Below are 26,960 nucleotides of genomic sequence, written 5' to 3' on the forward strand. Positions count from 1 at the left end.
GGGGTTTACTCTACCCTCCAAATTGGAGCGTCGCGACTCAGCGGGTTGGGTGCGTTCCGGTCACGACCCAGCGGCTGGGTGGGTGGGTCCTAGCGATCGGGTGGGCGCGCGTCTTACGGTCGCGATCCAGCGGTCGGTCGCGCGTTCGGGGTCGACGATCACCATGGCCGTGTGTGTGTGTATATATATAGGTGTCGGAACCTCGAGCGAGCTTTTCCGCTAGCGCACTCGCCAGCGGGCGTCTACCTCACCCTCGTCGCTGCGCGGTATGTACACCAGAAAACTCCTCTTCGCACTCATGGTGTCCGTGTGGACCAGTTCACACACTAGCCAACTTCACGACGCCGTCCTCCACAAACTTCGAAGAGAACTGAAGAGTCAGTCAGACGAGTTTCTGAAACAATACGACAGAGTGAAGAACAGAGGAGACCTTCCATCGACGCAGAACACTCCAGCGGTAAAAGATAGGTCTAACGAAGCCTCAGAAGCAACACACATAAAGGGTGGGGTGAGGAGGGAGAGGTCGCAGTGCCCTAGTGGGATTGGTAATTTGGGCTTCAACTCTTACAACTTTCTGACGTTTGCCCTCCAGGCATTCAACGGCGTAATCAACACAATCAACAACATCAACAACAACAACAACAATAACAACAACAACAATATAAACTCAGGAAACAACGTGAACAGCAACTTCAACCAGGAGACCTCGAACGTCAACGCCATGTCCATGTTAATTGTCGTAGTCCCCCCAGTCGGGAGAAGAAGAAAACGAGAACTGTGGGAAAACACAGAAAATGGACATTGTAGCCAGGACAACAATGACAGGGAAATCCATCGTGTTATCCAAGAGACGTATTCTGCAATATCGAACATCAACCAAATGTCCAAAAAGGACATTTACTGTGGCAAATACATTTTGTGTCTCAATATACAAGACAATTACGCCCGATATGGCTTACATATTTTAAGTGAACTCTCGCATCAAGAGAAATTGTGGGGCAATATAGTGAAACCAATGCTAGATCATGGTAAATGTTCTTCCTTATTTCCCGAATGTATATATACCAATGACTAAATAAGCTGTTTGTATGGTGCTAGATTCACTGGCTCAGAGAATCACACACAAAAAAATGAATAAATAAAAGAATAAAAAAATTGCTAATAAATTTAAACACCACAAAACTGAAAAAATAAAAAAAATGGCTAATAAATTTACGAGTGATTCATAAGAATCATTTATATTTACTTACCTCAGTAAATGATGTGTAATGTGTTCTTTCTCTTGTTTGATATATATATACATAGTTACATGAAGCCATTACATCAGCACAAAAGTTGAATAAGAATTTAAACTTGCTGTTAAAGACATCTGCCACATCACAATTATACAACAGTACACTACGTCAATATAGCTTTACCAAGGTAAAAAAAATCATGAAACGTATATTGATTTTTCCTCTTATATGCTTATAATTAGCCTCGTGCACTTAGCATTTGGACTTATGATTACATCATTGATAATGTACCATAACACAAAGTGCTCTGTGGCATTTGCCCTGAATATATGATGGTTAATGTGACATTATACAGGAATGAAGATAAAAATTTATCATTATCATTATTATTTACTGATCCTTATGTTAGCTGAAACGGCACGGGTCCAAATCAAAGCCATCCCATTAACGATATATATATATATATATATATATATATATATATATATATATATATATATATATATATATATATATATATATATATATATATATATATATATATTTGTCGCTGTCTCCCGCGTTTGCGAGGTAGCGCAAGGAAACAGACAAAAGAAATGGCCCAACCCACCCCCATACACATGTATATACATACGTCCACACACGCAAATATACATACCTACACAGCTTTCCATGGTTTACCCCAGACGCTTCACATGCCTTGATTCAATCCACTGACAGCACGTCAACCCCGGTATACCACATCGCTCCAATTCACTCTATTCCTTGCCCTCCTTTCACCCTCCTGCATGTTCAGGCCCCGATCACTCCATCTTTCCACCTCCAATTTGGTCTCCCTCTTCTCCTCGTTCCCTCCACCTCCGACACATATATCCTCTTGGTCAATCTTTCCTCACTCATTCTCTCCATGTGCCCAAACCATTTCAAAACACCCTCTTCTGCTCTCTCAACCACGCTCTTTTTATTTCCACACATCTCTCTTACCCTTACGTTACTTACTCGATCAAACCACCTCACGCCACATATTGTCCTGAAACATCTCATTTCCAGCACATTCATCCTCCTGCGCACAACTCTATCCATAGCCCACGCCTCGCAACCATACAACATTGTTGGAACCACTATTCCTTCAAACATACCCATTTTTGCTTTCCGAGATAATGTTCTCGACTTCCACACATTCTTCAAGGCTCCCAGAATTTTCGCCCCTCCCCCATCCTATGATCCACTTCCGCTTCCATGGTTCCATCCGCTGCCAGATCCACTCCCAGATATCTAAAACACTTCACTTCCTCCAGTTTTTCTCCATTCAAACTCACCTCCCAATTGACTTGACCCTCAACCCTACTGTACCTAATAACCTTGCTCTCATTCACATTTACTCTTAACTTTCTTCTTTCACACACTTTACCAAACTCAGTCACCAGCTTCTGCAGTTTCTCACATGAATCAGCCACCAGCGCTGTATCATCAGCGAACAACAACTGACTCACTTCCCAAGCTCTCTCATCCCCAACAGACTTCATACTTGCCCCTCTTTCCAAAACTCTTGCATTCACCTCCCTAACAACCCCATCCATAAACAAATTAAACAACCATGGAGACATCACACACCCCTGCCGCAAACCTACATTCACTGAGAACCAATCACTTTCCTCCCTTCCTACACGTACACATGCCTTACGTCCTCGATAAAAACTTTTCACTGCTTCTAACAACTTGCCTCCCACACCATATATTCTTAATACCTTCCACAGAGCATCTCTATCAACTCTATCATATGCCTTCTCCAGATCCATAAATGCTACATACAAATCCATTTGCTTTTCTAAGTATTTCTCACATACATTCTTCAACGCAAATACCTGATCCACACATCCTCTACCACTTCTGAAACCACACTGCTCTTCCCCAATCTGATGCTCTGTACATGCCTTCACCCTCTCAATCAATACCCTCCTATACAATTTACCAGGAATACTCAACAAACTTATACCTCTGTAATTTGAGCACTCACTCTTAACCCCTTTGCCTTTGTACAATGGAACTATGCACGCATTCCGCCAATCCTCAGGCACCTCACCATGAGTCATACATACATTAAATAACCTTACCAACCAGTCAACAATACAGTCACCCCCTTTTTTAATAAATTCCACTGCAATACCATCCAAACCTGCTGCCTTGCCGGCTTTCATCTTCCGCAAAGCTTTTACTACCTCTTCTCTGTTTACCAAATCATTTTCCCTAACCCTCTCACTTTGCACACCACCTCGACCAAAACGCCCTATATCTGCCACTCTATCATCAAACACATTCAACAAACCTTCAAAATACTCACTCCATCTCCTCACATCACCACTACTTGTCATCACCTCCCCATTTGCGCCCTTCACTGAAGTTCCCATTTGCTCCCTTGTCTTACGCACTTTATTTACCTCCTTCCAGAACATCTTTTTATTCTCCCTAAAATTTAATGATACTCTCTCACCCCAACTCTCATTTGCCCTTTTTTTCACCTCTTGCACCTTTCTCTTGACCTCCTGTCTCTTTCTTTTATACATCTCCCACTCAATTTTTTTTTTTTTTTTTTTTTTTTTTTTTTTTTTTTTTTTTTTATACTTTGTCGCTGTCTCCCGCGTTTGCGAGGTAGCGCAAGGAAACAGACGAAAGAAATGGCCCAACCCCCCCATACACATGTATATACATATGTCCACACACGCAAATATACATACCTACACAGCTTTCCATGGTTTACCCCCAGACGCTTCACATGCCTTGATTCAATCCACTGACAGCACGTCAACCCCGGTATACCACATCGCTCCAATTCACTCTATTCCTTGCCCTCCTTTCACCCTCCTGCATGTTCAGGCCCCGATCACTCCATCTTTCCACCTCCAATTTGGTCTCCCTCTTCTCCTCGTTCCCTCCACCTCCGACACATATATCCTCTTGGTCAATCTTTCCTCACTCATTCTCTCCATGTGCCCAAACCATTTCAAAACACCCTCTTCTGCTCTCTCAACCACGCTCTTTTTATTTCCACACATCTCTCTTACCCTTACGTTACTCACTCGATCAAACCACCTCACACCACACATTGTCCTCAAACATCTCATTTCCAGCACATCCATCCTCCTGCGCACAACTCTATCCATAGCCCACGCCTCGCAACCATACAACATTGTTGGAACCACTATTCCTTCAAACATACCCATTTTTGCTTTCCGAGATAATGTTCTCGACTTCCACACATTCTTCAAGGCCCCCAGAATTTTCGCCCCCTCCCCACCCTATGATCCACTTCCGCTTCCATGGTTCCATCCGCTGCCAGATCCACTCCCAGATATCTAAAACACTTCACTTCCTCCAGTTTTTCTCCATTCAAACTCACCTCCCAATTGACTTGACCCTCAACCCTACTGTACCTAATAACCTTGCTCTTATTCACATTTACTCTTAACTTTCTTCTTCCACACACTTTACCAAACTCAGTCACCAGCTTCTGCAGTTTCTCACATGAATCAGCCACCAGCGCTGTATCATCAGCGAACAACAACTGACTCACTTCCCAAGCTCTCTCATCCCCAACAGACTTCATACTTGCCCCTCTTTCCAAAACTCTTGCATTCACCTCCCTAACAACCCCATCCATAAACAAATTAAACAACCATGGAGACATCACACACCCCTGCCGCAAACCTACATTCACTGAGAACCAATCACTTTCCTCCCTTCCTACACGTACACATGCCTTACGTCCTCGATAAAAACTTTTCACTGCTTCTAACAACTTGCCTCCCACACCATATATTCTTAATACCTTCCACAGAGCATCTCTATCAACTCTATCATATGCCTTCTCCAGATCCATAAATGCTACATACAAATCCATTTGCTTTTCTAAGTATTTCTCACATACATTCTTCAACGCAAATACCTGATCCACACATCCTCTACCACTTCTGAAACCACACTGCTCTTCCCCAATCTGATGCTCTGTACATGCCTTCACCCTCTCAATCAATACCCTCCTATACAATTTACCAGGAATACTCAACAAACTTATACCTCTGTAATTTGAGCACTCACTCTTAACCCCTTTGCCTTTGTACAATGGAACTATGCACGCATTCCGCCAATCCTCAGGCACCTCACCATGAGTCATACATACATTAAATAACCTTACCAACCAGTCAACAATACAGTCACCCCCTTTTTTAATAAATTCCACTGCAATACCATCCAAACCTGCTGCCTTGCCGGCTTTCATCTTCCGCAAAGCTTTCACTACCTCTTCTCTGTTTACCAAATCATTTTCCCTAACCCTCTCACTTTGCACACCACCTCGACCAAAACACCCTATATCTGCCACTCTATCATCAAACACATTCAACAAACCTTCAAAATACTCACTCCATCTCCTTCTCACATCACCATTACTTGTTATCACCTCCCCATTTGCGCCCTTCACTGAAGTTCCCATTTGCTCCCTTGTCTTACGCACTTTATTTACCTCCTTCCAGAACACCTTTTTATTCTCCCTAAAATTTAATGATACTCTCTCACCCCAACTCTCATTTGCCCTTTTTTTCACCTCTTGCACCAAATCATTTTCCCTAACCCTCCCACTCAATATATATATATATTGTTTACCAAATGGCGTCCCTAGCTACGTCTCTTCATTGTATATCAACTGTTATATTTCTTTCTTGTATCTACCCTGATGATGTGATTATTACACGAAAGTGCACTTGACAACTTATCGTGTTTCATTTTCCCCTCGTGGACTCATAGGAATATATATATATATATATATATATATATATATATATATATATATATATATATATATATATCGACCAAACCCAAGGGGTGGATGAACATTTGGGTTGACCGAGGAGTGACTGCCGTACCCAGGATTCGAACCCATGCCCTCGACCCCGGGCGGCCCGTGAATATCAAGGCAACAATCATAAGAATAGTAAAAAAAAAATAGTAAAGAGCAGGGGAGAAATCCTCTTACGCCATGAACGAGGAGGGAAAATAGGCTCAGGCAATGCGTGAAGAGAGGAAATAAGCCCCGCGTGATGAGCGACCAGGAGAATTTGGGTCATGCAATGACAAGGAAGAGAAATAATCGCTCGTGAGGGAAGGAGTGAAGAAGCTCACGTAATCTGGAGAAATACACTCATATAATGAGTAAGGAGGGACTATAGACTCATGAGTAAGGAGAGGAATAAAAACAACTCATATATAGTGAGGGAGGAGGAGGAGAGAGGAGTGGATAAGCTCACATAATGAGAGACGTGAGCTCAAATACACAGAGGAGATGAAGCGAGCATCCATGTTTGTTATGGTGATGTTTACGAAGGCGCAGTTTTGCAAGGGATCACAATTCGAGTTTAAAAAAATATATAAATACATCTATTTGTCAATAGACTTTAGATATTCCTTGAGGATTTTGGCGAACTAAGCCCTCAATTACATAAACATCTTTATTCATACCTCTAAATTAACTAGACTGGTTAATGGAAGACATAATATTGTGTCTTTCTCTCTCGTGTTCTGTAGCCTTGAAAATGTCAAAGAATTTTGCTTGGATATCGCTATTTCTTCTTTCAGATTTCATCCCTTCATTGTGGATTCCATTCTATCCATTTCACCTCCATTTTTTCAGTCTTTCAATCCTCAAAATATTAGCTTACACTTTCTGAAACTCATTCCACACTTGGCTAGACCCCAAACCTCCCAGTCGTATTTGCTCCTCCATTGAGCATAAATGTGTTTTACTTCCTTAAGCGTAAATGTTATGTACAATATTATGTACTACTGTTATGTACAATATTATGTACTACTGTTATGTACAATATTATGTACTACTAATTGTACTACAAGATGTTATCTACAATTTATGCTCTTGTAGGGCTGGGGGGAGGAGACATATGTCAGTGTAGCTTCGTCTTAGAAGACTTTCCAAGTTGATGATGGCGCAATCACTTGAAATTGATCAGTTTCTCCTTCGATTGTGGCTGTTCGTCTGACAACATCTATCTATCGTTTATTCCTCAATCACTTACAGGTGAATAAGGTTTAATTTAAGGTTTAATGAGCTTTGTGAACGAGGCACACCCCCGTGGCTCGATATGAGATGGTAGCTTCCATGTTTGGATCGCCTGACTTAAAATGGAGCCAATCTATTTTGCCAGTCGTTATTTCGGGTAATATATACGATAACAGTGTCTTCAGATCTTGCAGTGAAATATATATATCTTTTTACTAACTCACTGTCGCAGTGGTTTGAGTCTAACGGTGACAATTATTAGCGTCAACCAAAGGAGCGACATAAAACGCGTCGCAATCACGTCACTGTCATGTACTGTACATAATATGTCCATTTATCATTGCTGTGTCCACCCATTTATCATTTACTCGCGTTATACATTATCATACTGCTCTCATATCGAGTATATTTCCCTATTTAATACCGTGTGATAAGGACTTGATTATGATATATCAAAATACCAGGTTAATTCCAGGTTATAAACTATTGATTGACCTCAATGGTCAGGTAATAAACATGTAATAAATTTCTATTTATTGACCTCAATGGTGAGTTTAATTTTGCTGCTAAACAACAATTAATTTATCTTGTTGTTCTGATATATTCATCCCATACGCAGTAGCTTAACTTTTTCTTTTTTTACAGAGGTCAATGTTTTTTTTTTTACAGGTCAATGTTTTTTTTACAGGTCAGTATGTTATTTTTACAGAGGTCAATATGTTCTTTTTACAGAGGTCAATCTGGGTTTTTTTACAGGTCAATATGTTTTTTTTACAGAGGTCAATGTTTTTTTTACAGAGGTCAGTTTTTTTTTTAGAGGTCAATATTTTTTTTAGAGGTCAATGTTTTTTTTTACAGGTCAATGTTTTTTTTTTTTACAAAGGTCAATATGTTTTTTTTATGTCAATATTTTTTTTACAGAGGTCAATGTTTTTTTTACAGAGGTCAATGTTCTTTTTTTAAAGAGGTCAATATGTTTTTTTTTTTTACAGAGGTCAATATGTTTTTTACAGAGGTCAATATGTTTTTTTTTTACAGAGGTCAATATGTTCCTTCTCACATATATGTAAATTCTCGATTTATCTTTTATTTTTCGTTATTTTTCGTTATTTCGTATATATTTTTTTTTTTTTGGCACTGTACTGATGTGAAAGTCTGAGAAATCCCGTATGAGGTAGTTCGCCTGTTAAGGTTAGTGCTCTAATTGACACTGTTAAAAGGAAGAACGACCACCTGTAAATGATTTACAAGTGGGTTCTGCTTAGCTAAACATTTGACACTGTTAAAGGAAGTATTACCACCTGTAAATGATTTACAAGTGGGTTCTGCTTAGCTAAAAATTTGACACTGTTAAAGGAAGAATTCCCACCTGTAAATGATTTACATGTGGGTTCTGCTTACCTAAACATTTGACACCTGTAAATGATTTACAAGTGGGTTCTGCTTACCTAAAAAATTAAACACTGTTAAAGGAAGAATTACCTCCTGTAAATGATTTACAAGTGGCTTCTGCTTACCTTAAAATTTGACACTGTTAAAGGAAGAATTACCACCTGTAAATGATTTACAAGTGGCTTCTGCTTACCTAAAAAAACTTAACACTGTTAAAGGAAGAATTACCACCTGTAAATGATTTACAAGTGGGTTCTGCTTACCTAAAAAATTAAACACTGTTAAAGGAAGAATTACCACCTGTAAATGATTTACAAGTGGGTTCTGCTTAGCTAAACATTTGACACTGTTAAAGGAAGTATTACCACCTGTAAATGATTTACAAGTGGGTTCTGCTTACCTAAAAAAATTTAACACTGTTAAAGGAAGAATTACCACCTGTAAATGATTTACAAGTGGGTTCTGCTTACTTAAACAATTAACACTTAGAGGAAGAATGACCACCTGTAAATGATTTACAAGTGGGTTCTGCTTACCTAAACATTTGACACCTGTAAATGATTTACAAGTGGGTTCTGCTTACCTAAAAAATTAAACACTGTTAAAGGAAGAATTACCTCCTGTAAATGATTTACAAGTGGCTTCTGCTTACCTTAAAATGTGACACTGTTAAAGGAAGAATTACCACCTGTAAATGATTTACAAGTGGCTTCTGCTTACCTAAAAAAATTTAACACTGTTAAAGGAAGAATTACCACCTGTAAATGATTTACAAGTGGGTTCTGCTTACCTAAAAAAATTTAACACTGTTAAAGGAAGAATTACCACCTGTAAATGATTTACAAGTGGGTTCTGCTTACCTAAAAAAATTTAACACTGTTAAAGGAAGAATTACCACCAGTAAATGATTTACAAGTGGCTTCTGCTTACCTAAAAAAATTTAACACTGTTAAAGGAAGAATTACCACCTGTAAATGATTTACAAGTGGCTTCTGCTTACTTAGAAAAAATTAACAGAATGATGGCGAGTTTATGAAGGACTTATATCTTTAAGAAACTTTATGGTAAATAATTTATGGTAAATAAAAGTATATATGGACAACATTAGAATGTGCAAACATCAAAAATAAATTTTTTGTCGTTTTCACTTTGATACTATCAAAAAAATATATGCATTGTTTCTACAATGGTTTACTAAACGGAAAAAGGCTTTTGATTTAGAACTAGTAAAAAGTATACTGTTTGAAAAGGACACAGATCAACAAAAAACCTTTTTTTTACATATGAAATGAAGCTTCAAAAATGTCTAAAAAAAAAATTGTTCTAGATGAAATCTATTGACCATATCTCTTTCCATTCCCTGATTTAGCATCTACGTCTATCAGGGTATAAATACACAGCCCTAAATAATTTTTTTTTTTTCAGACTTTGTATTGACCATTCTTCAAAACAAAAAAAAGGGGGGTCACTTTTCTCAATTCTGAAACAACAGTGTTCTAACTAAGGTCAATTCTGAAACAGTTTCCTAACTAAAGTCTTTATATATATATACATATATATATATATATATATATATATATATATATATATATATATATATATATATATATATATATATATATATATATATATATATATATATTTCATTTCTATGCCTACCTGCATTCTTTTCCTTCACAGGTGATCTTGCTACCTTCTCCATTCACATGTTTTACTTTATATATATATATATATATATATATATATATATATATATATATAATATATATATATATATATATATATATATATATATATATATATATATATATATAAATTCGTTTCTATGCCTATCTCCATTCTTTTCCTTCACAATGATTTCCTTGTTGCCTCCCAGGTTCGTTTAATTGCTCATTTCTATTTAACAGCTTGATGTACTGTTCAGCAGCTGTTCACAATAGTGTGTTCAATTCTCACCTCTACACCTGGGTTCAACAGCTGACACACATTCTAACACTGTGTTCATTAATGGAGTACCTAATATTGTGTTCAACAGCTGACAGTCTCATATTATGTTCATTAGAGGGTTAATTAATATTGTTTGATAGTGGAGTTAACAATATTGTGTTCAACAGTGGAGTTAACAATATTGTGTTCAACAGTGGAGTTAACAATATTGTGTTCAACAGTGGAGTTAACAATATTGTGTTCAACAGTGGAGTTAACAATATTGTGTTCAACAGTGGAGTTAACAATATTGTGTTCAACAGTGAAGTACCCCCGTGTTGTGTTCAACAGTGGAGTTAACAATATTGTGTTCAACAGTGGAGTTAATATTGTGTTCAACAGTGGAGTTAACAATATTGTGTTCAACAGTGGAGTTAACAATACTGTGTTCAACAGTGGAGTTAACAATACTGTGTTCAACAGTGGAGTTAACAATATTGTGTTCAACAGTGGAGTTAACAATATTGTGTTCAACAGTGGAGTTAACAATACTGTGTTCAACAGTGGAGTTAACAATATTGTGTTCAACAGTGGAGTTAACAATATTGTGTTCAACAGTGGAGTTAACAATATTGTGTTCAACAGTGGAGTTAACAATATTGTGTTCAACAATTGAGTTAACAATATTGTGTTCAACAATTGAGTTAACAATACTGTGTTCAACAATTGAGTTAACAATATTGTGTTCAACAGTGGGGTAACCCCGAGTTGTGTTCAACAACTGAGTTATATATGCTGTTCAAAAGTGGACTATTCGATATCATATTCACCAGCCAAACCACAATATTGTTCACCAGTTAAACCACCCAATATTGTTCATGCCAACCCCTTCTTCCTAATGCAAGTTCAACAACCAGGACTTTCAACTTTGAACATCATTATGAGAGACCCAGTGATTATTGAACTTGAACCACTGTATTACCAAGGTACATACGTGTCTGGCTTCAGACCCCAATCATGTTCCAAACTGGTCCTGGTGTATGAGGGCAAATGGTGAGGGGGGGGGGGTCGGTAGAGTAATGAGGAAAAAATAAATAAATTGAGGTCATCCAGCAGTTAATTGAGGTCAGCCAGCAGTTAATTGAGGTCATCCAGCAGTTAATTGAGGTCATCCAGCAGTTAATTGAGGTCAGCCAGCAGTTAACTGAGGTCAGCCAGCAGTTAACTGAAGTCATCCAGCAGTTAATTGAGGTCAGCCATCAGTTAATTGGGGTCAGCCATCAGTTAACTGAGGTCAGCCAGCAGTTAATTGAGGTCAACCAGCAGTTAGTTGAGGTTAGCCAGCAGTTAATTGAGGTCAACCAGCAGTAAGTTGAGGTCAACCAGCAGTTAATTGAGGTCAACCAGCAGTTAATTGAGGTCAGCCAGCAGTTAATTGAGGTCAGCCAGCAGTTAATTAAGGTCAGCCAGCAGTTAATTGAGGTCAGTCCAGCAGTTAATTGAGGTCAGTCAGCAGTTAATTAGGTCAGCCAGCAGTTAATTGAGGTCATCCAGCAGTTAATTGAGGTCAGCCAGCAGTTAATTGAGGTCAGTCCAGCAGTTAATTAAGGTCAGCCAGCAGTTAATAGGTCAGCCAGCAGTTATTGGGTCACACAGTTGAGGTCACCAGCAGTTAATTGGAGGTCAGCCAGCAGTTATGTAGCCAGCAGTTATTAGGTCACCAGCAGTTAATTGAGGTCAACCAGCAGTTATGAGGTAACCAGCATTGTTAATTAGCAGTTTTGAAGGCCAGCCACAGTCATTAATTAAGGTCAGTCGAGTTTAATTGACGGTCAGCCACAGTTAATTAAGTCAGCCCAGCAGTATAAATAAACATCAGAAGATTAATAAGGGTCAGCCTCAAGATAAATAATATGTAAACCAGCAGTTAATGATCAACAAAACACTGCATAGATTTAGCACCTTCTAAGAAAAACAACACCCTCATAGATAAACAACACTCTTAGATTAACACCTCAGATAAATAAAACCCCATAAGTAATATTAAAACACACGCTGCATAGATAATACAACACTCATAGATAAATAACAACACCCTCATAAGATAAATAACAACACCCATGTACATAATCATATAATAACAACACCCTCATAAGATAAATATCAAGTAAAAACAACACCCTCATAAGATAAAAACAACACCCTCATAAGATAAATAACAACACCCTCATAAGATAAATACAACAACACCCTCATAAGATAAACAACAACACCCTCATAAGATAAACAACAACACCCTCATAAGATAAAAAACCCTCAAAACAACAACACCCTCATAAGATAAACAACAACACCCTCATAAGATAAATAACAACACCCTCATAAGATAAATAACAACACCCTCATAAGATAAATAACAACAACACCCTCATAAGATAAACAACAACACCCTCATAAGATAAATAACAACACCCCATAGATAAAAGATAAATAACAACACCTCATAAGATAAATAACAACACCCTCATAAGATAAATAACAACACCCTCATAAGATAAATAACAACACCCTCATAAGATAAATAACAACACCCTCATAAGATAAATAACAACACCCTCATAAGATAAATAACAACTCAAAAGATAAATACAACACCTCATAAGATAAATAACAACACCCTCATAAGATAAATAACAAACAAACAACACCTCATAAGATAAACAACAACACCCTCATAAGATAAATAACAACACCCTCATAAGATAAACAACAACACCCTCATAAGATAAAAACAACACCTCATAAGATAAACAACACACCTAAAGATAAATAACAACAACACCCTCATAAGATAAATAACAACTCAAAAAACAACACCCTCATAAGATAAATAACAACACCCTCATAAGATAAATAACAACACCCTCATAAGATAAACAACAACACCCTCATAAGATAAACAACAACACCCTCATAAGATAAACAACAACACCCTCATAAGATAAATAACAACACCCTCATAAGATAAATAACAACACCCTCATAAGATAAATAAACACCTCAAAGATAAACAACACCTCATAAGCATTAAATAACAACACCTAAGATAACAACACCCTCATAAGATAAATAACAACAACACCCTCATAAGATAAATAACAACAACACCCTCATAAGATAAATAACAACACCCTCATAAGATAAATAACAACACCCTCATAAGATAAATAACAACACCCTCATAAGATAAATAACAACACCCTCATAAGATAAATAACAACACCCTCATAAGATAAATAACAACACCCTCATAAGATAAATAACAACAACACCCTCATAAGATAAATAACAACACCCTCATAAGATAAATAACAACACCCTCATAAGATAAATAACAACACCCTCATAAGATAAATAACAACACCCTCATAAGATAAATAACAACACCCTCATAAGATAAATAACAACACCCTCATAAGATAAAAACAACACCTCATAAGATAAATAACAACACCCTCATAAGATAAATAACAACACCCTCATAAGATAAAAACAACACCCTCATAAGATAAATAACAACACCCTCATAAGATAAATAACAACACCCTCATAAGATAAATAACAACACCCTCATAAGATAAATAAACAACACCCTCATAAGATAAATAACAACACCCTCATAAGATAAAAACAACACCCTCATAAGATAAATAACAACACCCTCATAAGAATAATAAACAACACCCTCATAAGATAAATAACAACACCCTCATAAGATAAATAACAACAACACCTCATAAGATAAAAACAAACAAATAAATAACAACACCTCATAAGATAAATAACAACACCCTCATAAGATAAATAACAACACCCTCATAAGATAAATAACAACACCCTCATAAGATAAAAACAACACCTCATAAGAAAATAACAACACCCTCATAAGATAAATAACAACACCCTCATAAGATAAATAACAACAACACCCTCATAAGATAAATAACAACACCCTCATAAGATAAACAACAACACCCTCATAAATATTTGATAATATTCTCAAAAGGAAAACTCAGCTTTGACATTCAGTTTGGAGAAGAGGCTGGATATTATAGAGCTAATCACTCCTCTACGTGAATAAATAACCCTGTATCTCTCTAATAAATAGAAAGAATCGAGAAATGGTAATAAATTAGTTATCACCCGCCATAAAGAGATAACTTTTTTTTTTAACATTTATTTAATTATACGCGAGATCCTTAATATTATTCAAGATGGCGGCTGGCGTGGTAAACAAACACGTCGTTCTGTAATCTTCTCGTCGGGAATTCGCCATTCGCGTGACCCTTGTCCGTCCCGGAGAGGCGACGGGGGCAAACTCCGCGGGTTTTAAAGTGGGTTTTCCCAGTGGAAAAGGAGCGGGTGCCTTTTAAAAAGAGGTGAACCAGTCCTTAAAAAAAGAGACCCATTTTGGGGGAGAGAACCCAGGAAACGGAAGATTCAGGAAGAGAGACGTGGTTTCGGGGAGGGGGGTGTGACCCAACCCACTTTTGGGGGAAAGGTTGGGTGGGGAGAGGAGGAGGCCTACTCCCTAGGGGTTCCCCTAAAGTCTGGGGTCCTCTTTTTCAGAACCGTGGGGGGGTGACCCAGTAAGTGAGTGCAACGATGTCTGAGGTGAGCAAAACCCCAACAACACCCCACCTTAGGGGGTGGAGGGGGTCAACATATTTTAAGTGTGTGTGTCTAGACTGTAATATGGGGGGGAGGGGAGAATATTAATATTCGCTCTAGTGTTTACCACCCCGAATATCGCCTGAGGAGGGTGTGTCTCGGCCATGGGGTGTTTACTGTAGTCATAAAACAAATTGGTGGATATGTCGTATATCATCACGCCACCATGATGTGCACTGCCTTAAGTATTTAAGTGGCAATGTTGCTTTCTTGTATTATAAGTATATTGCTTGTTTATACTTTACATTGAGGGGGGGTGAGTGGGTTGGTCACTATTTCCTTGAACTTCCTCTCCCATTTATGTGGGTGTTTGGAACCTTCGTGTACTGGGTCGTCCCAGCCATATCCACCACTAGTCATGTCGCTGAAGCTTCATTTAGAGACATTTAATCACTCGCTGTAATCATTCGCAATGCTGATATTCAAGTAAAGCTCCGGTTTGAGGGGGACTAACTCTATTATAAGATGTAGATTCATATTTAAAGCATTGTAATGGATTTTATATATTTAATGTACATAATTTGGACCAGAGGATCATGATTTGTCACATTATTGTTTTCTCCATAAAAATTAATGTAATAGCGCAAAGGTCAGGTAAATTTGAGATACTATTACGTGAAGCTTTGTAATATTAATCGACTGATCATACGTAAACTTGTCATATCCCAACATATAGGGGCCAAAATTTAATTAATTAGTATCATACTCGAAATTTACCAAAAATATTGTCTACATCTTCCTTCTGCTATACTGTATTGGTTGCATGCAGTTGTACAAAGTAATCATACTCAGTGAACGCTAAACACATGTATCGAAATACTTTTCAGCAGCTGAATGCAATATCAGAACATTCATACTTTTTTCAATTAATACCATAAATATTGTAAATATAGGTTTCTAAGGACAGTTAGGTGAGGTTTTCATAGATTCTCTTGAGTTTTGAAGTGTTTCCGTTATCTTTACCCGATATATAATTCCGTATCATCTTAGTTCCTACTATTTATTTATATTTATTTTGCTTTGTCGCTGTCTCCCGCGTTAGCGAGGTAGCGCAAGGAAACAGACGAATGAATAGCCCAACCCACCCACGTACAAAATGTATATACATACACGTCCACACACAGCACATATACACACCTATACATCTCAATGTATACATATATATACACACACAGACATATACATATATACACATGTATATAGTTCATACTGTCTGCCTTTATTCATTCCCATTGCCACCTCGCCACACATGGAACAACAACCCCCTCCCCCCTCGTGTGCGAGGTAGCGCTAAGAAAGACAACAAAGGCCACATTCGTTCACACTCAGTCTCTAGCTGTCATAGTTCCTACTATCATAATATATTATTGTAGCATATAATGCAGTGTTCTATATCCTGTTCCTTTAATTTAGAATATTTTTATACGTGTAGAGAATTCATTGATATGCATTTCTTCCAAATCCATATATATGTTATTTCATTGGTTTCCCTAAACTGGTAGCTCCTTTAACAATATTTCTAAAGAAATATTGTTACTATAAGTTAATGAAAAATGTTTGATATTGAGTGTTAGTCTATTTTAACTTGGCATCGAAACTAACTTTGGGAAATGGCTACTTAGATATTGGGTATATATATTGTGATTACAAATATACTTGCTGGGAATATCAGGAAATGTTTGAGGTTCATTGATGTAAAGGTAGGTGATGCAGGTATAAAATATCAGTAGAACCTTTAAAAATCTCACCGAGTAGCGAAATTATAGAAAAAATATTCGAACATCATAGTCATGTGCTACTAGAAATTTTGTGGCTGCTCACTTTATCTTTTGTTGACATCAGATACCATGCTTTTGTATGGACGTGACTGATAAATTTTGACTAAAATATTGAAAATGTAAGATTTAGCTAGGGAGGATAGGTTAGGATTTCATAGGTTCTGCTGATTTTTTGGTACTAGGATCTAATTTTACTAAAATTAACCCCGTATTTTCCCAGGTATACTGCTTACTTAATATCATTCAGTAAGGCATAATTCTCCAAAACATGTTACACAGTTATTAGTAAAATCATGATTGGCTACGTAAAGCACCTCCATCATAAGTAACCATTTGTCAAAGCTAGTTTTCGTATAAAGCTAAAGAAGACTTTTATTGAATATTTTAAACTGTGGATGGTGTTAGTGAGCAGTTTTAACTGACATTTTTTCAAATCCTTGGTAAAATTCTAGTTTAGCTCTATGTAAAATAATTTACATACATTCACATTTACTTTTATTCATAGATTTATTTCCAGTTCAGAATTGCTTCCAGTGAGTGGAAGGCTTGAAAATAAGCACTTATATAAGTGACCAAGGTGACACTCAGCAGCCATACAAATGTCAAAATATAGCTGTGGGTTGTAAGGAAAGCCCATGAACATTATGCCTTTAACTCTTCACTAAGGTTTCCATTTCATCTCTGAGGTTCTGTTTTTCTAGTTGTTTAAAAACTGTATGTAACTTTACAATTTATAAGATATCCAAGTGAAAAAAAAATTACTTTTAAGTACCGCATACTTCATCCACTTCTTTCACTTGGCTAATGTGCAAAAATTTTGTGGATGTTTCAACACAATATGCTCGAAAGTGCATAAAGGCCTGATTATCTGATTCGTTGTGATTAAGCATGCTTTTTGTATATTTTACCTGCATCAGAAAATTGATTACCAATTATTATTATATTACATCTTTTATGGTAAGTCATGTTATAATCATGATTTTTTTTTTTTTTTGCACCAGCGCAATTACCAGTCAGGTGCTCTGTTAAGTGCTGGCAACACTGCCTTCAGTTTTGCTAGAAACCTCTCCTGCCTCATCTTAATCAACTTTCAATGCTGGAAGAGCCAGTTTTCATAAAATCGCTCTCCACATAATGCAAAGACAGATGATCATTGTCGAGTAAATCAAGATCATCTGCCTGGTCTTATATATATAGGTTAATGCTGCTCAGGTATCCTTCCTGGAACTTCACAAAAATGTTGGCATGGGTGGAAAATGACATTGGGGAGAAATTATTGCATACACTTAGACTCAGCAGGGCCCTGAAATACACGTTTGGGACTTAATGATTAAACATCTGTCTAAATGAATCGCTTGTCTTGTATAAATACCCGTTTAGAAAAGTTAAGAGGTTAATACATCTTATGATGACTTCCATTACCTAAATATCCAAGGACTTTGTGTTTGGAATATTCTTAAGCATTTAAAAATATATATCAAGTTTGTTAGACTGTAATTTTCAGCAAAAAAAATGATAATCAGCTCAAGCTTGTGAGTTAATGATTATGTCTTCTATGCATTCTTTATAATCTTCCACTCCACTACCAGGCATATGAGGTACTCTAGGATTATTTTCATCAGGCGTATACAATGAAATGCACTGTATTTAAGTCAGTTTTCATCACAAACAAATGTGATTACTAAGAGATTTCATCAGTCATATCTCTTAGCAAGCATGAGAGACAGGGTTTCAAAAATTACTGCATAACACGAGGGTGCAGAATTCATACAGGATTCTTAGATACTTCTACATATTCTCATGAGTATATGGTGGAAACAATGTTCGAGATGGCACTACAAGCATTAATGTCCATATCTTTTGTCTCAAGGCATAGTCAACCGATTCAAGAACTAATAATTTATATGCCCCAAACTACAGTGAATGGAAAAAAATTACTGTGACATATGTGCCCCATCTACAGTGAATAATTTAAGTCTATGGTTGCCATTTGCAAGTTGTGTAGCTTTGTTTCATCAGGAACATAGACAATGCTTGACAATGGCCTACAAATGGCAACCATAGAATCACATTTTCACGTTATACCTTATTAAAAATATGGTAAATATTGGTTGCTTAGGGAGTTTAGTTGAGGTTTTCACAAGTTTTGTGTATAAGATACAAGTAATTTTGATGTTATCACTTAAGATGGATCCTTGGTTAATCTCACTCTTGTTGAATTTCCATAGCCATCCTATGAAAACTCCATACATTTACCTTATCTTATCTAAACAAGAAGGAAAAGTAGTGTTGAAAAAGTATAGATTGGTATTTTGAGGTACAACATAGGTTAAAAAGATGACTTTTATCTCCCACTTAAATGTTATGTTATTGGAGTCATGACGTGAAAGGCACGTGTTATTAGTCAGTGTGAGGTAAGTGTGCTGGCACTGTCTTTGATCTGTGTTCCCATTTCTTTGGTTGAAACTTGGAACTATCATAATCACTGATGGGCATTTCATTGAGTACTTTAGCTTCTATTAAGACTTGTGTTATGAAAAGAAAGGCATCGATCTTCCAAACACATACACTGCCATTAGACTAAAATAAGCCTTCATATTTTTTCCCCCCAGATATTCTGGAAAAGGAAAGACAACAATAATAAAGGCACAAATAGTATATAATTTTTGCCTCTTTTGTAGAATCATGGGACGCCCCTAGAGGACTTGGCTGGCTCACGGTCAGCTGGGTGCCTTAAAGTGTTCATTCAGCGAGACTACTCTGAAGGAACGTCTGTAAAATTTCAAACAAAATTTCCTCCTGAACTTGAAGGAAAGGTGAGGCCAATCCCCTTATATATTTTGATTTTTGCCATGTATAGACTTTTGAGTTGTTCGGAAAATTCCCATTGTTTTGTGAGGCTGCCGTATATCATTCAAAATCATAATATGCCACCTTTGGTAATTATCATTTTCTTTTTAATAAAGCATTGAAATTCTTATCTAAGCAGTTGAGAGTGCTGGTGGTTTGAATCATTATAACTAATTTGATAGTGTTTGATTGTTAATCAATAGATTAGCTACAGCATTTTTCATTATTCCCTTTTACCACAGCATCAGCACACTTTCTGTATTGGGTGTTCCTTTACTTCATTTCAGTGTCGTCATTACACTAAATCTTTTTTTCTTAATGACAAACACCTTAAAAGTTATAGATTTTGTTTCTTATCCACCTGGTATATTTATTTTAAAGTACCTTCTACCAGTTCTTTCACTGCTGTCATTGAGGGACAGACTAATATTTTTTATTTTATTTCACAGATTGAGAAGTCAGTTTTTGAGAATACAATCAATGACATCAATGGTATGTTTGTGGAGGCTGAGAAGATGTCGTGTGGTCGTTACTGTGAGGGTTGTCTTGGTTGCTTAACAGCTTACCTTGTATTCTTTTGCATGGAGACACATTATGAACAGGTGGGTGTATGTTTCTAAAATATTTATTTTATTTATTTATTTTGCTTTGTCGCTGTCTCCCGCATTAGCGAGGTAGCGCAAGGAAACAGACGAAGAATGGCCCAACCCACCCACATACACATGTATATACATACATGTCTACACATGCAAATATACATACCTATACATCTCCATGTATACATATATGTACACACACAGACATATACTACATATATACACATGTACATAATTCATACTGTCTGCCCTTATCAATTTCCATCGCCACCCCGCCACACATGAAAAACAACCCCCTCCCCCCTCATGTATGCGAGGTAGTGCTAGGAAAAGACAATAAAGGCCACATTCGTTCACACTCAGTCTCTAGCTGTCATGTAATAATGCACCGAAACCACAGCTCCCTTTCCACATCCAGGCCCCACACACCTTTCCATGGTTTACCCCAGACGCTTCACATGCCCTGGTTCAATCCATAATATTTGCCTATCTATTACAGTGTGTTGGATAGCACAATGTGGTTCCAATATAAGACAAGTTTGTCTCTGGTAACAAGAGCTGGTAAGCATACATCACTGTCTTTCATGCCTTAGACAGACTCATGCTTCATTAAGAAAAATGACAACTATAGTAAGATATGATGTATATGATACCTGAAAATATTTTTCAGCTGATATCAAGCTGTACTGCATGTCTTGCAGACACAGTTAACTGAATATTCTTGTACATTGTATTTTGTCTTAAGTGCTGCTTGTGATATTTCTCTTCACAGAATCTTTTTAACATAAAAGATGATGCTGATAGGTCAGAAATTAATTTTGAAACATCAAAAAGAGTATGGTTGAGAAAGCAGAAGAGGGTGTGCTGAAATGGTTTGGACATATAGAGAGAATGAGTAAGAAGAGGTTGACAAAGAGGATATATGGGTCAGAAATGGAGGGGACAAAGAGAACGGGGAGACCAAATTGGAGATTGAATGACGGAGGGAAAAAGATTTTGAGCAATCAGGGCCTGAATGTGCAGGATGGTGAAAGGTGGACATATAAGAGTGAATTAGAATGATATTGTATACTGGGGTCAACATGGTGTTTGTTAACTGAACCAGAGCACGTGAAGCATCTGGGGTAAACCTTGGGAAGGTCTATTGGGCCTGGTTTTGGATAGGGAGCTGTGGATCAGTGCATTACACATGACAGCTAGACAATAGATGTAAGTGGATGTGACTTTTTTTCATCTGTTCCTGGCACTAACTTGCTCATGTGGGAAATGGCAGTCAAGTATGAAAAAATCAAAGAATTCAGTATGCAAGTTTGATTTTGGTTTTGTAAAGCATTGTTAACCAGTGTACCTTTCACTGATTTGATCCATGAATATTGATTAAAAATATAATGTTTTCACTCACTGAGTGAGACGTTTAGAAAAGTTATGTAATTACAAATAGAATCATGGGTTGGATTATTGATTTTTTTCATAGTTATTCACCATTTCCTGCATTGCAAAGAAGTACTAGGAACAAATGAAGAATGGTCTCATTTGCTCACATTCACTCTCTTGTTGTCGTGTAGTTTTCACTGAAACCAGAGCCCCCGTTTCTGCAGCCAAGCCTCACAGACCTTTCTTTGATTTCTGCAGACTTCTTCATAAGCCTGGATCAGCCTGTTGACAACACATTGCCCCCTGAGTATGACACTGATCCATTTTGCTCTGTCCTATGCATTTCACACTCTTTTGCTTATTTGGGGCCTGATCACTCCAAGCATCTTTCCCTGCATCCTTCCATCTCCTATTCATTTTCACCCTTCTTCTTCCCTCCATTTCCACAACCATGTTTCCCCTCTTAGTCAGCCTCTCCTCACTCTTCTTTTCCACATGTCCAAAGTATTTCGGGACACTCTCATCAACTCTCTCAGACATAATCTTATTACCACACTTTTCTGTTACCCTATATTCCTGATTCGATCAATTCTCCACACACTTTATGTTGTCCTCATCCATTCATTTCTAACACATCCACCCTCTTCTGTAGTTTTGGTGTAGATGCCCATCCTTGCATCCATACAACAGTAATAGGAATACCATACCATAAAACATACCAATCACTAACCTCATAGACTGTAACCATCCTATCCATACATTGTGCCCAGTACCTTAGCCCTTTTACCAACCTGTTATTAATGAGTGAATACTGTGAGAACGAGAAAGCAAATGGAAGCACCAGTCAAGGGAGCATATTGGGAAATGATAAAAGGCAAAGAAGTGAGGAGATGGAAGGGGTATTTTAAAGAAGTGTTGAATATTTTAGATATGTTAGCAGGTGTGAGGTGTTTAAGACATGGAGTTTTGCAAAGGGAGCATCATGGCAAGTGGTTTTGTGAAAAGGGAAGAAGTGATGAACGTTTTGTATAAGACAAAGTGGGGCATAGTGGTTGTGCCATGTGGGATACCACTTCAATTTCTCAAGAATGAGGTGGGGGTCAGTTTTGTTGAATGGTAAGTGAGGATTTTCAATGTATGTGTGACTCATGGTGAAATGCGTGTGGATTAGTGGAATTACTATGTAGTGCCATTGTATAAAGGCAAGTAAAACAGGGAAAATATGTTACTGCAGTTTGAAAATGTGCCAGAAGTGTGAAGGGACTACAGTCTAGATTACTTTGAAAGAATCTCATATGATTAAGATAAATTCACTCGTAAGAATCGATTCTTTATTTGACAGCCATACCCTTAATTGTGCATCCATGGACATTTACTTCAGTATTATTGTGGTAGATTTAAAGATCTTATGTATCTAAAGTATATCTGTAATGGGAATAGGATTAAAAAATTTCTCCTTTCAGATGATGAAGAAGGTGACTAAATATGTAGCAGAGCAGAATGAGCGTATATGGACTCCTCGGGGCCTACTCATCACCAACCCTATTGAACGTGGACTTAGAGTTGTATCCTTTTTGCCATGATTTTTATTTGTATTTCAGGTGATCATAATAATTCTCTAATCTTTGATTTTATTTTCCGAAATCACATAAATTACCCATTACTGTATGAATACATGCATAGTTCTCAAACTCCCTTGGCCAGCAGGGTGGCACACTGGCTGATATGACCACACATTTCTCGTACTCACCACTGGAGAGGTCTGATGGGGCTCCCAGTGTTGTTTCCCCAAGGAAGGGTAATTAATGCATTAGTTGACAACTTTAGTAAAGATAATTGTAGAGAAAATTTTGTCATTTTTGAATTGGTTTATCATTTCACACATTAGCAAGGTAGCACCAGGAACAGTGGAATAAATGGCCTCGTTCACTCACAACCACTCTTTAACCATCATATATAATGCACCAAAACCAAAGTTACTTATCCACAACCAAGCCCCACAGACTTTTCTGTGGTTTCCCATGATCTCATCATATACCCTGGTTCAGCCCACTGACAGCACATCACCCATCTGTATATCACATTGTTCCAGTTTGCTCTATTTCTTCCAGGCCTTACACTCTTCTGCATCTTCAGGCCCTAAACACTTGGAGCATCTTTCACTCCATCCTTCCACTTCTTTCTTGGTTTCTCGCTTCAGGTTCCATATCATGCATCACTCATGTCTTTTAGATATGTGGGAAGGAGCTTCATCCAGAGAGGGGAAAACTTTTTTCTCTATTTTTGAGCTTTTTTCATTTTTTTTTTTTTTTAGGCCTGCACGTGGGAGTTGACTGCTGTAAACCATGAGTGTATTTCTTTTCTTTTTAACTTTATTAGGTTGACAATACAGCAATTTTTTAATATCTTAGCTTGGCCTACAGTGGAGCTTGAGGTGCTTTCTCTTTTTCTTGTCTACTGTTATTTTAACTTGAAATGCCCCTTGTATTATCTCCCACACCAGGGGATCTAGGCATCCCTCTGGATCAAGCTTGATTTGTAGCCAAGACCAGAGTGTGTAGTATTGCCATCTGGAAAGGTAACATTCAAGGTGATTACCTCCACATGAAGTGTAACTGCCATGGCAGCTGCACTCGTTCAAAATGCTTCTTCACCCCTGAGAGGTGCTCAGTTTCTTGGAAGTGGATTTCAGCACTTTGATCAGCAAGCACACTTTATAAACAGTGCTGGTCTCCTTAAGCAGAGTAATTTGTGGTGAAGTACAATTTTGCAGCCATGTGCAAAAATATGGTAAGGCTACAGGCCATAGGGTTACCATCTTGGTAAATAATTTCTTTCTTGTAGAAAGCAGAGATCTTCCAACAGCAGTCACCTGGGAAATTCTTTTGATCTATAGTTTTGTAGACCATTGTAGGACCCCCTGGAAACACTGTGTTAGAGTTGCCCTCTGCCAGTGGCTTATTAAGAGCAAGGCAGTAAAGGCTAAGAGGCAGCCCGGAGTTCACCCACTATGGATACTTTTGCCATGGCCTCCCCTCTTGAGGGAGTTCTGTAAGGGAACAGGTGTCAGAGTTACAGATGAATAGATAGAATGTAGAGAACCTCCAGAAACCAATGCCTTGGAGATCTCCAGTGAGTTCTCAGGTAGTTTGGATGGGTACAGTGGAATCAAGGGTGGGGCTTCCATTCCTCAGAGGGTCGAAGTAAATGAGGGCCCTTGGATGGAGGTACAAAAGTCCTTTTCATATTGCCAAAAAAAGAGCTCTTATTCCGTAGTTTTTCATCTGCCAGAATGTCCTTTGTCCACAAAGTGGAATTTTATTTCTGAAGGACCATACCGTGGCTGTCATAGCATGGGAACCAATGCTTTTTCAAATCTCTGCCTTCGATAAAATGGATGGAAAAGATTCTCTCCCTGGGCATGTCCACATGCCTTTCAGTCTGAGTCTTTTATCTTGAAGGATTATGCAGTGTCGAGGGAGATGCCTTATCAAGATCAGTGTCAATGAAATTGTTGATAGGGAGGGAAGCATTCAACTGGATCCTCTCCAGAAGAGTGCAAATTGGATCTCTTTGCCATGAGAACCAGTGTATTACTACCAACATATATTTCTCCAACTTCAGACATGATGGCAGTTGTAACAGTCATTCTGCCCTTGGATTAAGATTATTAGAACCAGGTTTATCTTTTTCTTTCATACTATTCACCATTTCCTGCATTAGCGAGGTAGCGTTAAGAACAGAGGACTGGACCTTTGAGGGAATACCTCACCGGGCCCCCTTCTCTGTTCCTTCTTTTGGAAAATTAAAAAAAAAAACGAGAGGGGAGGATTTCCAGCCCCCCGCTCCCTTCCCTTTTAGACGCCTTCTATGACACGCAGGGAATACGTGGGAAGTATTCTTTCTCCCCTATGAATACATTTTGGGTTTTTTTTTTGGGGGGGGAGGGGTTAGTAGTGCTGGTACCTCCAAAGGAAGATAAACAACCCTGGTTCTAGAGAGCCTTTCAGCTCTAGCATACTCCTTGGTTTGTTTTCTCAGGATCTTCCAGACCAACTCAGCCCTTTTGAAGAACCCCAGTCTCAAAGTCTTGTATTATGGAATGGAAATACTAAGGGTTGGAAAGTCATGACCCTAATTTTCCTAGAGATTATCGTGAAGAATCTTTTATGCTCACAGGATACTGTCGTAGAGAAAAAAGGTTTTTCAGTTTTCAAAATCTACTTTTTTAAAGAAGGGAACATAAATTACATGAATGAATTTTTAACTGAGAATGTTGTTGAGGATTTGAGAGAAGCAGTAACTGTTTGTGTACATGTTTAATATGTAATGTACTAATGAAATCTTGTTTTATTACAGATGACAAAATTTTCTGGTAATTTTGACAAAATTTTCTGGTAATTTCCTTAACTCTCTGCTCAGATTGAAATTAGTATATTAACAGAATCAGCAACTACGAGATCGCAATGAAACGTCCATAGCAATACTATAACTGCTGTACAGGACTGATAATTCCTTCACCATCACCACTCACTTTCATCTTCATTGTTAGCCAGTCATAGCTCACATGATCATCCAATACATTTATAACATTATATGGGATATTCTATATAGGTTTAAGAGATAAACATGTGACTTCTGAAAGAAAAGGATGGACTACATCCTCACTGTACAGAATATCAATATATTTTGCCTTGATATTTTAAAGCTGTCAAAACCTAAAATTGTTTTATTTCTATGTTGAAGTTAGGGGGTTATTATATGATTGTGGAAGGCTTTGGCCCTCATGCAGCATAAGACTGCAGCAGTTGTTTCTCATGTTGTAGTGTGTTGTTTAGTAATATTTTTGTTTGTGTCATGAGAGAAAAAAAAGAAGGGGTATCCCTCCCTATTGTTATACAGTTCGTGGTAAAAAAAAAAAAGTAAGCATGATACAAGGAATTTTTGAGAAAACAACAATGCCTTTCGTAAGGAAAATAGTGCATAGTGTAATGTGATATACAGGCCAATT

General features: G+C 37.6%; 2 protein-coding genes across 2 annotated transcripts; both read left to right on the plus strand.

Moving 5' to 3' along the window:
• Positions 1-236: 236 nt before the first annotated feature.
• On the plus strand, positions 237-1,225 carry LOC139754483 (uncharacterized). Its single transcript, XM_071671750.1, has one exon. The coding sequence runs from the start codon at positions 269-271 to the stop codon at positions 1,073-1,075; it is 807 nt and encodes a 268-aa protein (XP_071527851.1). The 5' UTR covers positions 237-268; the 3' UTR covers positions 1,076-1,225.
• Positions 1,226-14,887: 13,662 nt separating this feature from the next.
• LOC139754728 (golgin subfamily A member 7) lies at positions 14,888-26,935 on the plus strand. Its single transcript, XM_071672432.1, has 5 exons — positions 14,888-15,294; positions 19,811-19,945; positions 20,429-20,581; positions 23,413-23,514; positions 26,372-26,935. Exons 1-5 carry the CDS (start codon positions 15,286-15,288, stop codon positions 26,417-26,419), a joined length of 447 nt encoding a protein of 148 aa, XP_071528533.1. The 5' UTR covers positions 14,888-15,285; the 3' UTR covers positions 26,420-26,935.
• The last annotated feature ends 25 nt before the right edge of the window (positions 26,936-26,960 follow it).

This window comes from Panulirus ornatus, chromosome 17 (genome assembly GCF_036320965.1).
Source record: "Panulirus ornatus isolate Po-2019 chromosome 17, ASM3632096v1, whole genome shotgun sequence".
Taxonomy (NCBI): domain Eukaryota; kingdom Metazoa; phylum Arthropoda; class Malacostraca; order Decapoda; family Palinuridae; genus Panulirus; species Panulirus ornatus.